This window comes from Trichechus manatus, unplaced genomic scaffold, assembly GCF_000243295.1.
Source record: "Trichechus manatus latirostris isolate Lorelei unplaced genomic scaffold, TriManLat1.0 scaffold00028, whole genome shotgun sequence".
NCBI lineage: Eukaryota > Metazoa > Chordata > Mammalia > Sirenia > Trichechidae > Trichechus > Trichechus manatus.
The window spans coordinates 18,002,240-18,014,058 of record NW_004443964.1 but is presented as its reverse complement, the minus strand read 5'-3'; the positions used below and the strand labels follow the sequence as shown (position 1 = coordinate 18,014,058).

At 37.9% G+C, this 11,819-nt stretch overlaps 1 protein-coding gene across 2 annotated transcripts in view; it reads left to right on the top strand.

The window, feature by feature from the left end:
* The window catches only part of TANC2 (tetratricopeptide repeat, ankyrin repeat and coiled-coil containing 2), a 232,057-nt gene that overhangs the window by 139,532 nt on the left and 80,706 nt on the right, over positions 1–11,819 (top strand). For both annotated transcript variants that reach the window (XM_023729377.1, XM_023729376.1), the window contains 2 exons: positions 1,746–1,977; positions 10,726–10,892. In XM_023729377.1, the coding sequence (XP_023585145.1) occupies positions 1,746–1,977; positions 10,726–10,892 (399 nt within the window). The remainder of the gene's footprint in view (positions 1–1,745; positions 1,978–10,725; positions 10,893–11,819) is intronic.

The window sequence follows — 11,819 nt, the reverse complement described above, 5'->3', positions numbered from 1 at the left end:
AGGTTGTTAACCATTGTCATAGGGCAACATGTGTACTGTTTAATGAGAAACTATTTTGTTCTGTAAACCTTCATCTAAAGTGAGAATAGCAGCACGATTAGAAGAGCGTAGTCGATGTCACTGAACTGTGCATGTAGAAATTTTTGAAATGGATGTATCTTTGGCTATGTATATTTTCACCAAAAAAAAAAAAAGTCGAGAAGGGAGAGGGTTGACATGTCGTGGGGTTGTTAACCATTGTCATAAAACAATATGTGTACTACTGTTTCATGAGAAACTATTTGTTCTGTAAACCTTCACCTGAAGTACAGTAATAAATAAATAAATAAAAACTTCAGGGATTTAACATAAGGAAAACTTGAGATAGGAAAATGTATTAATATAACTAATACATAGCTGAAAATGAGATTTAGACAAGTCATTTTGAGAAGCCAGAATTCACCAAGGAGAAAGGTTTTATCTGCTGATTTACTGGGGGTGGAATAATTATGAACCATTTCCAAGAGGTTGTAATAATAGTGACTAAGTACGGATGGCCATGATAGCTTCCTCAAAGTGGTAGGGAGTGATCTAATATCTTCCACTGAGAACTGGTACAATGAGAAACTGAAGAAAAATCCACATTCCCATGCTTATTTCCTATTTTTATTCATAGGAAAAGTTGTAGATAATGTCAGTAGACAGTTCATAGGGAAATATCAAATACTTTTGACAGATTATGCATACATACACATATAATAGATACCTTGAAATATCTAGTAAATAACTAATTTTGAGCCACACTGTATATCTTATGAAGATGTTGAGTGGTTTTTCTGCCTGGATTCTGCAAAGGAGTGGAGACTTTATATTTGGAATGCTGAAGAAGTGTTTAAAAGTAAAAGAAAGAGAAGTAGCCACAGAAGGTGCAGCTTTAGCATTGACCTTTGTTAGGTGAAACATCATTTAGTCAAAAGCACAGATGATTTCTAATGAAATGAGTAACAGAACCCCTTTCAATATTTCAGAATTTTTATCTTCCAACTGATATCCCATTACTTTAGGTAAAGAGTAAATTGCAGCTGATTTGTTCAGTTGTGCTTAGCCTTGACATGTGGAATCGACTGAGATGAAATATGATGAAAAGTTCATATTGATTCAGAGGTTTGCTGTTTGCTTTTTTTAAAGTAGAGATTTGTGTCCATGTGGACATAACCATTGACATTCACTGTTCACTGAGAGAACAGATCAATTGCTGCCAAGTTTTCTCTTTAGGTTACTTAAACCCATTGCCGTTGAGTTAATTCCGACTCATAGTGACCCTGTAGGACAGAGTAGAACTGCCCCACAGGGTTTCCAGGGAGTGGCTGGTGGATTCAAACTGCTGACCTTTTGGTTGGCAGCTGAGCTCTTAACTGCTGCACCACCAGGGCTCCATCAAGTTACTTAAGTCGTGCTTAAAATAAATAATAAAGCAGTGACCAGTCTATCTAAAGAATAATATATAGAGAAAGCTCAATTGTTTTTACTTGTAAATTTTAATTGTGGATTATTATAGTTGATGTATATAATAGAAAAATTGTATCACATTTCCAATCTTACATGAATTAAGCAGTTTCTGAGTTGACAACTTTTAGTTTTACTTGAAAAAGAATTCTTGAGGAATGGGGAGACAGAAGACAGTATTAGAGAATGATCATATAATAACCACAGTTACTGCTCTTGCTGCTCGTAAGTCTGTTTGCATTCTCATCTTTCTTTTGGAGGTGGTTGCCTATCACTATTGCCAAGCAGATAATGCCTACACCTGCCTAGTGCCAGAATTTGTACACAATGTTGCTGCCCTGCTCTGCCGCTCACCTCAGCTGACAGCCTATCGGGAGCAGCTTCTTCGAGAACCTCACCTACAGGGCATGCTGAGCCTTCGGTCCTGTGTTCAAGATCCCATGGCCTCCTTCCGGAGGGGAGTCCTGGAGCCCCTGGAGAGTCTCCACCAAGGTACAGATGAGGTGCAAAGTGGGTGAAAGGTGGGGATTTTGGAGCTCAGGGTCACATGGGACATGCTATAGAAATTAATCTTTTTATCACATTGCCTAACTAAATGTTCCATGACTGAGGTACTGGACAGTTAACAGATAAAAGAAGATTTTACTTGAAAAAGAACAAATTCCTGCAGAAACTACTGATTCTCCTTTCTTTATAAATATTCTCATTTGGATTTCCAAATACATTTTTCTTATACTAAAGATAGTAGAGCTTCCAGTCCTTTCTCTGGAATTCAAATAAATTAGTAAAGGTGTAGCTTACCACTCAGTGTTGTGGATGTCTATGATTAGAAATCTCTCTAGTCTTTATGTTTGATATTTTCTATTACTCTATCAGTTTAAGTAAAATGAAATGGCATCCATGGTTGCACAACTCTTACATACACTGAAAACCACTAAATTATATACTTTAAAAGGGTGAATTTTATGGTAAATAAATTGTATCTCAATAAATCTGTTATTTTTTAAAAGTGGGGGAAAAATAAAATTTTATCCATGTCCCTCTCATGCTCTTTCCTTTCTTCCCTTTCTTCTCTGCATCTCCAGTAGTGGATGTGGCCTAAGTGCAACCACCTCTTCAAAGATGGTATATGCCTTTATCAGTCTCCCTACCCCATTTCCTTAACTAGGTTTTGTCAATGCTGGAAGCCAAAGAAAGGATTTGAGTAAGCAGGAGATTCCTGAGCAATCTTGCTTATTCCTGAGAGACTTAACTTGCCTTTCTCAAGGATTTCAGAGGTACTTGTAAGAAAAAAATAATTATAATGTCTGGCCTCCTGGCTACCATCATCAGTGATTTCAAGCTCCATGGTTGTTACTTGAATATCACAGTTTCTTTTTCCTCTCAAATTTGATTACCTCTGTTTCTCCGTCTGCTACCTCTTAGCTTGACCATGCTATGGCCTTTTTAAACCTTGGAATTTCTCCACAAATATTTTTAAGCATATTTTCTATACATTCAATCAATCTCTAAATCCCATTAATTCTGCCTTCCTGATGCTTTTCACATCTGTTCATCTCAAATTTCATTTCTACTATTGTCACCCCAAGAGCTGTTCAGCTGCCCATGACCTCACATCGGTATTATTCCCACTTCTGGTCTTGTCCGGTTCTCTAATTTAGTGCTTGTCCCACATCATAACATACTTAGAAAATTATGAAAGTCTGTATAGCACACTAGGATAAATAATCAAGACTCCTCATGACTGGACATGATCAGCCCTGAGCCTGTAGCTATGCCAAGTGCAGATACCCTAAGGGCTGAAACATTCATTTTTAAGCACACCTTTAACCCATTCATAGTACACCTGGACCCAGTCTATCCAGTCGTCAGGATTTTGTTTACTACTTACAGATAAATCTTCTTAAAGCATTGCTCTGTTAAAAAATCTCCAATATTGCCTACTGAATTAAATTCCAGCTCCTTAGTCTAGCATTCAAGGTGCTTGATGGTCTGAATCCAACCTACCTTCCAGCCTTATTACCCTTTTACCCTCTGTGAACCCTGGGTTTACGTGCAAACTGAGGTATTCACTAGCCCTTAAACATTCCTTTACATTTTCCTGCTTCCATACAGTTACTCATTGTTTCCTTTTCCTGATATGCCTTCTCCTCACATCTCTGCCTGTCAGAATTCTGCCTGTCTTTTAAGGACCAGTTTAAAATGCTATCTCGTTCATGAAATACCTGCTGATCCACCTGCCCCTAACTGTTTGACGCAGCGTTAGATAACTGGAACAAATACCATTTTCAGTACCATCAAAAAACATGTAATACTTAAGGGAAAATTTAACAAAAAACGTATAAGACCTCCACAGTGAACGTTACAAACATTGCAGAGTGAAATTAAAGAAGACCTAAATAAATAGAAAGATACGCCATGTTTGTAAATTGGAAAACTCAATATTAGTAAGATGTTAGTTTTTCCCAAAACTGATCTATAGATTCAACGTAATCCAAATTAGAATTTCAACAGGATTTTTATAGAAATTGACAAATTTTAGAAATTCAAAGGACCAAGAATAGCCAAAACAGTCTTGAAAAGGAAGAAAGTTTCAAGACCTAAAGTACCTGATTTTAAGATAATATAAAGCTATAGTAATCATGACAGGCAGTGATATGCTAGTAAATGTTTAACAACCAGTTCAGGGGGGAGAGAGGCTGATTTGATTCATGAAAATTTAACAATCAGCTTTCAGAAGTCAGTTTGAACCAATTCTGGCACTCCACTGACAGGGTGGTATTCACGCAAGGATAGACAAATAGAGCAATGGAACAGAATGGAAAAGCCAGAAATAGACCCACACATATGCAATCAATTGATCTTCTTTAAAGATGCCAAGAGAATTCTTCTCATTACCTGGTACTGGAACAACTAGATAAATATACCGGAGGAAAAATTAACCTCAATCTCCTCTTCACACCATGCACAAAAATTAATTTGAGATGGATCACAAGCATAAATATAAAAGCTAAAACTCTAAAATTAATAGAAGGAAAAAAAGCGTAGAATATCTTCACAGCATTCAGGTAGGTAAAGATTTCTTAGAGAAGACATAAAAATTACTAATCATATTAGAGAGAATTTATACACTAGGCTTCATCAAAATTAAAAATGTCTGCTGAACCAAAAATACCAGTAAGAAAGCAGAAAAGCAAGTCACAAAAGGGGAGAAAATACTTACTTTGTGTGTGTGTGTGTCTGACAAAGCACTTATGCACAATATCTGAAGAACTACAAATTAATAATGAAAAGATAAACAATCTAATTTTTAAATGGACAAAAGATTTAGACACTTCACAAAAGAAGATATAAGAATAGCCTACAAGCACATGAAAAGGTGTTTAATATCATTAGTCATCAAGAAAATGCAAACCAAAATCACAATTAAACACCACTCTACTCCTGCTAGAATAGTTAAAAAGACTGACAGCATAAAATGTTAGTGAGGATGATAAACAACTGGAACTCTTGTACATTGAACTTCAAGTATTTGTTAAGTACACATACAAGAAGTGAAGACCTTTGGTAAATATATGTTTACACCAGATTAAAGGTGATTAAAAGCAAGAGTGAAAAGTACTGGAAAATCTTTTCAGTGTCTTGTCAGCTAGAGCAGTGGATCCTAAGCATCAGTCCATTTAAAGTTTTCGTTAATTCACTGCTAAATAAGAAAATGCAAACAGCTTGGAATTCGTGTGGATGTAGAGGTAGATGTAGTTTCTCTTAGTTTCTTAGTGCTGCTGTAACAGAAATACCACCAAATGGGTGGCTTTAAAGAACAGAAATTCATTTTCTCACAGTTTAGGAGGCTAGAAGTCCAAATTCAAGGAACTGGCTTTAGGGGAAGGCTCTCTTTGTGTCCCCTAAGGGAAATCCTTGTCTCTTTCAGCTTCTCTTCCTCAGTTTCTTGGTGATACAGGTGTAGCGTCAGTCTTTCCCCCCATTTGTGTTTCCTTGCTTCTATGCCTAATCTGCTCCTTTTATGTATCAAAAACGATTGGTTTAAAATATACCCTATACTGATACAGCCTCATTAACATAACAAAGAAAATCCTATTCCAAATGGGATTACATCGATAGGCATACGGGTTAGGATTTTTAACACATATTTTAGGGGGACACAATTCAGTCCATAACATAGTTGTACATATATATACAGTGAAGCCTGTGAGAGCCAAAACTCGACAGGACTGCCTTGTTTTTCCGGGTCTCACAAGTTTCCTGCCTTTGACAGGGTGCAGTCTTAACACTTTCCTATTGCTCATTTTAGTGGAAAATATTTGAGTTCCTTCTCTAACAAGTTGCCATTTGACACAGGTTCTGGCTATCGCAGGTTTTACTGTGTATGTAAAGGTTAAATGGAGTCCCTGGATGGCACAAATGATTAAGCACTCTACCACTAGCCTAAAGGTTGGTGGTTTGATCCCAACCAGAGGCTCCTTAGGAGACAGGCCTGGCGATATGCTTCAAAAGGTTACAGCCTTGAAAACCCTGTGGCGTAGTTCTACTCTGTACACATGGGGTCGCCATGAGCCAGAATCAACTCAGTCGCAACTAACAACAACAAAGGTTAGATAGATTATGATCCTCCTACCTTTTAATATTAAAATAGTCTTTATTTTTGAAATAATGGTGACAGTGAATAATAGATGTGTTTTAAATGTTCTTACATGGCAGAATTTCTTGACTGCTGTTGATTATGGATCCAAGAAAAATGAAATCCTTGACAACTTCAGTATTTTCTCCATTTATCATGATGTTGCTTATTGGTCCAGTTGTGAGGATTTTTGTTTTCTTTATGTTGAGGTGTCATCCATACTGAAGGCTTTATTTTTGATCTTCATCAGTAAGTGCTTCAAGTCCTCTTTGCATTCAGCAAGCAAGGTCGTGTCATCTGCATATCACAGGTTGTTAATGAATCTTCCTCCAATCCTGATGCCCCTTTCTTCTTCATGTAGTCCAGCTTCTTGGATTATTTGCTCAGCATAGAGATTGAATAAGTATGGTGAAACAATACAACCCTGAGGCACACTCTTCCTGATTTAAAACCACACAGTATCCCCTTGTTCTAACTGCCTCTTGGTCTATGTACAGGTTCCACATGAGTACAGTTAAGGGTTCTGAAACGTATTGCATTGGGTAAATCTGCTGCAAAAGACTTCTTTAAAGTGTTAAAAAGCAAAGGTGTCACCTTGAGAACTAAGGTGCGCCTGACCCAAGCCATGGTATTTTCAGTCACCTCGTATGCAAGTGAAAGCTGGGCAATGAATAAGGAAGACTGAAGAAGAATTGATGCCTTTGAATTATCATGTTGGCGAAGAATATTGAGTACACCGCGACCTGCCAGAGGAACAAACAAATGTGTTTTGGAAGAAGTACAGCCAGAATGCTCCTTAGAAGCAAAGATAGCAAGACTTCATCTTACATCCTTTGGACATGTTATCAGGAGGGACCAGTCCCTGGAGAAGGACATCATGCTTGGTAAAGTAGAGGGTCAGCAGAAAAACAGGAAAACCCTCAACGAGATGGATTGACACAGTGGCTGCAACATTGGGCTCAAACATAGCAACGATTGTGAGGATGGCGCAGGACCAGGCTATGTTTCGTTCTGTTGTACATAGGGTCGCTATGAGTCACAACTGACTTGATGGCACCTATCAACAACTACAACATATGGCAAAATAAGAAGTAGTAACCCTTTCTCTTCCGTAATTCTTTTGACTACTAAAGGAATATTGTGTTTTCTTAGTGCTTCATCATCTAGAATGCTGTTTTATTAATAATCACTGTTAATAGAGCTGGAATCCATAGTTCATATCTCTTCCTGAAAAGTTACCAGGGTGTATACTGGTACAACAACAACACATAGACCAAAGGAACAGAGTTGAGAATCCAGACGTAAATTCATCCAACTGTGAGCAGCTGATATTTGACAAAGGCCCAAAGCCTGTTAAATGGAGAAAAGACAGTCCCTTTAACAAATGGTGCTGGCATAACTGGGTATCCATCTGCAAAAATATGAAACAAGACCCATACCTCACAGCATGCACAAAAACTAGCTCAAAATGGATCAAAGACCTAAATATAAAATCTAAAACAATAAAGATCATAGGAAAAAAAATAGGGACAATGCTAGGAGCCCTAATACATGGCATGAATAGAATACAAAACATTACTAACAAGGCACAAACACCAGAAGAGAAACTAGATAACTGGGAGTTCCTAAAAATCAAACACTTATGCTCATCAGAAGACTTCACCAAAAGAATAAAAAGACAACCTACAGACTGGGAAAAAATTTTTGGCTACAACATATCCGATCAGGCTCTAATCTCTAAAATCTACAAGATACTGCAAAACTTCAGCCACAAAAAGACAAATAACCCAGTTAAAAAATGGGCAAAGGATATGAGCAGGTGCTTCACCAAGGAAGACATTCAGGTGGCTAACAGACACGTGAAGAAATGCTCACAATCATTAGCCTTTAGAGAAATGCGAATCAAAACTACAATGAGATACCATCTCACCCCAACAACGCTAGCGTTAATCCAAAAAATACAAAATAATAGACTGGAACACTTACACACTACTGGTGATAATGTAAAATGGTACATACAGCCACTTTGGAAATCGATTTGGCACTTCCTTAAAAAGCTAGAAATAGAAGTACCATACAATCCAGCAATCCCACTCCTTGGAATATATCCTAGAGAAATAAGAGCCATCACACGAATAGATAATATGCACACCCATGTTCATTGCAGCACTGTTCACAATGGCAAAAAAGATGGAAACAACCTAGGTGCCCATCAGCAGATGACTAGATAAACAATTGTGGTATATTCACACAATAGAATACTAGCAACAATAAAGAATGATGAATCCACGAAGCATCTCATAACACAGATGAATCTGGAAGGCATTATGCTGAGTGAAATTAGTCAATTGCATAAGGACAAATATTGTATAAGACCACTATCATAAGAACTCAAGAAAAGGTTTAAATACAGAAGAAAACATCCTTTGATGGTTATGAGAGTGGGGTGGGAAGGAGAGGGGTATTCACTAACTAGATAGTAGATAACAATTATCTTAGGTGAAGGGAAGGACAACCCACACTACAGGGGAAGTCATCACAACTGGACTAAACCAAAAGCTAAGAAGTTTCCTGAACACAACCAAACATTTTGAGGGACAGCGTAGCAGAGGTAGGGGTCTGGAGACCATGGTTTTAGAGGACATCTAGGTCAATTGGCATAACAAAGTTTATTAAGAAAATGTTCTACATCTCACTTTGATGAGTGGCGTTTGGGGTCTTAAAAGCTAGTGATCGGCCATCTAAGATGCATCAATTGGTCCCAACTCCCCTGGAGCAAAGGAGAATGAACACCAAAGACACAAGGAAAGTAGTAGCCCAAGAGACAAAAGGGGCCACATAAACCAGACACTCCATCAGCCTAAGACTAGAAGAACTAGATGGTGCCTGGCTACCACCAATGACCTCCCTGACAGGGAACACAACAGAGAGTCCCTGACGGAGCAGGAGAAAAGTAGGGTGCAGAACTCAAATTCTAGTAAAATGACCGGTCTTAATGGTCTGACTGAGACTGGAGGAACCCCAGAAGACATGGCCCCCGGACTCTCTGTTAACCCAGAACTAAAACCATTCCCGAAGCCAACTCTTCTGACAAAGATTAGACTGGTCTATAAGACATAAAATGATACTAGTGAAGAGTGTGCTTCTTAGTTCAAGTAGATACACGAGACTAATTGGACAGCTCCTGTCCACAGGCGAGAGGAGAAGGTAGAAAGCGATAGGAGCTGGTTGAATGGACACGAGAAATCCGGGTTGGAAAGGAAGAGTGTGCAGTCACATTATAGGAATAGCAACTGGGGTCACATAACTGTGTGTGTATACGTTTTTGTGTGAGAAACTAACTTGAGCTGTAAACTTTCACCTAAAGCACAATTTAAACAAAAGTTACCAGGTATAAAGTAATCGTTAAAATTCTTCATAATTTGAGAACTGACATATAGTACTCAGGATTTTGAAATTAAGTTCCTTTATACAATGCTTGTACTTCAGGGGAAAGATAAAAAGCCTCATTAATCACGCGAAAAAGATCTGTGTGTTTTCAAGTGTGAAACTAAAACATCATATACCGTTTCAATTGATCTTGATTCTTTTTAAAGGCTGAAAGGGCCAGTCTTGGACAGAAGTCCCTAGCTTCATCTTCTCTTTCCTCTTCAGATATAACCTACTTCTCACTTCAGGCATGCAATGATTTCTTGTGCTCTTCCGCTGTTTTCCCCGCATCAGAACATGTAAGGTCCTAATAACTAGTAACTTTGACTTGTTACTCAATTCATTCCTGCTAAAATGTTAATTCACCCTGGGAGTTTTCTTCTCTAATTGTTAAATGTAGTTAAACAATCAGTAAGCATTTAGTAAGAGTGGAAGCCTGAAATCTCACCAAAACTTCCTCTTCAGCCTAGCCCTAAAGGTAAACTGATTTTGTCAATGTAGGGTAGTGTGGAGACAGGGAGGGAACTGGACACAAAAGTAGCAGATATTTGTCTCTCTCACATGACTCCTCTTCCACTGGGAAGATCAGCAGGAGTCTGGTCACATTGAGACTACTTGTAGGTTTAGTCTGCGAAGCTGCTTCTTCTGTAGGCTCTTGGAATCTAGCCATCCCTTCCTTCCCAGTACACATTTACATGTAGTCCTATTACTGCATTGGACTTCAAATTAGACCTCTTTTGGAAATTCTCAAAGACACATGTGATACTATTCTTTTCAATGCTAATCAGGTTTAAAAAGAGAGAAAGAGAACGTCTTCTCTTCAGCTTTTTCATGTATAAGAGAAAAATGAATTTCCATGTACAAATTCCATAACTCCAATGCTGAGGCTGTCTCACAATTGATAATCAACGTGAAACTCCTGAAAATGATGTATACAAAGCATATTATATATGTAAGAAAAGCTTTCACATCTGGTGAAAAACAAGATGAATTCATTAAATGAATTTTTCCATGTCTTTATAATAAATTGTGTGCCCCAACTTTCGTAAAAACATGTAAGAGAGGCCTTTTCTAATTTTTTTTTCCCCCAAACAGATATGTACTCAAAGACTCACTAAGAACTCACTTATCCACTTGGTAATTATTAAGTAATTTATTTCTTTCCATCTCAGAGAGAAAAATCCCAGATGAAGATTTCATCATCTTAATTGATGGATTAAATGAAGCAGAATTTCACAAACCGGATTATGGGGATACAATTGTATCATTTCTGAGTAAAATGATTGGAAAATTTCCTTCTTGGCTCAAACTAATTGTAACGGTTAGGACCAGTTTACAGGTATGTGTTTGGTTTTGTACCATAAATTATTTCCCTTGGAGAGGGCTTAACCTGAAAAAGTTCTAGATCCTAGTTCCCTTAATGACAATGTCTCTTTCTAAACCTCTACAATGTCCTTGAGCATTGGTGAGAATAATTTCTAAAGAGCTTATTTTGAGAATAAGAGATTTGACCTAGATAGCATGTTCTCTGTATATAGCTCTCTTACCTCAGATTCCCATTCCCATTGTTCTGGGTAAATTTTGACAAAGTGTCCCTCAAAAATAACATGAATAGAAAGTCCGTTTTTCAAGACTTTGTCTTGAAGACAGCAGCGCAAAGAGAGTCCCTAACACTCTAATTTACTGTTTGACTTTTGTTTCAGTTTTTTTTTTTTTTTTTTTTATCATTTATTGCTATGCAAAATTCAGTTCAGTCTATAATCTAGAGTCACATTTTCTGGTTTCTCCCCTTGCTTCTACTTGGACAACTTTTCTGTAGCATGAAGGTGGACTCCCTTCTGTGTATGCCTTCCTCTAAAAGTTATTGCCAGTACTAGGGCTTTATATTAAATTTTAAGATGCCCTGGTGGCACAGTGGCTAAAGCGCTCACCTGCTAACTGAAAGGTCAGCGGCTTAAACCCACCAGCCAGTCTACGGGAGAAAGATGTGGCGATTCTCTTCCATAAAGATTTACAGCCTTAGAAACCCTTTGGGGCAGTTCTACTCTGTCCTGTAGGATCGTTTTGAGTCAGAATCAACTCAATGGCAATAGGTTGGGCTGTTATGTTAAATTTTCTACAACCGAGAGATAAGTTTTATTTTAAATCATCTTCCCTGTTCAGTCACTGATCACTTAGTGGCATAGAAGAAGGACCAGAAATGTAGAACTGAGCTTGTACAGGTGTATGGGCTAAGGGTAAGTGACTTCACCTCCCCACCATTCTC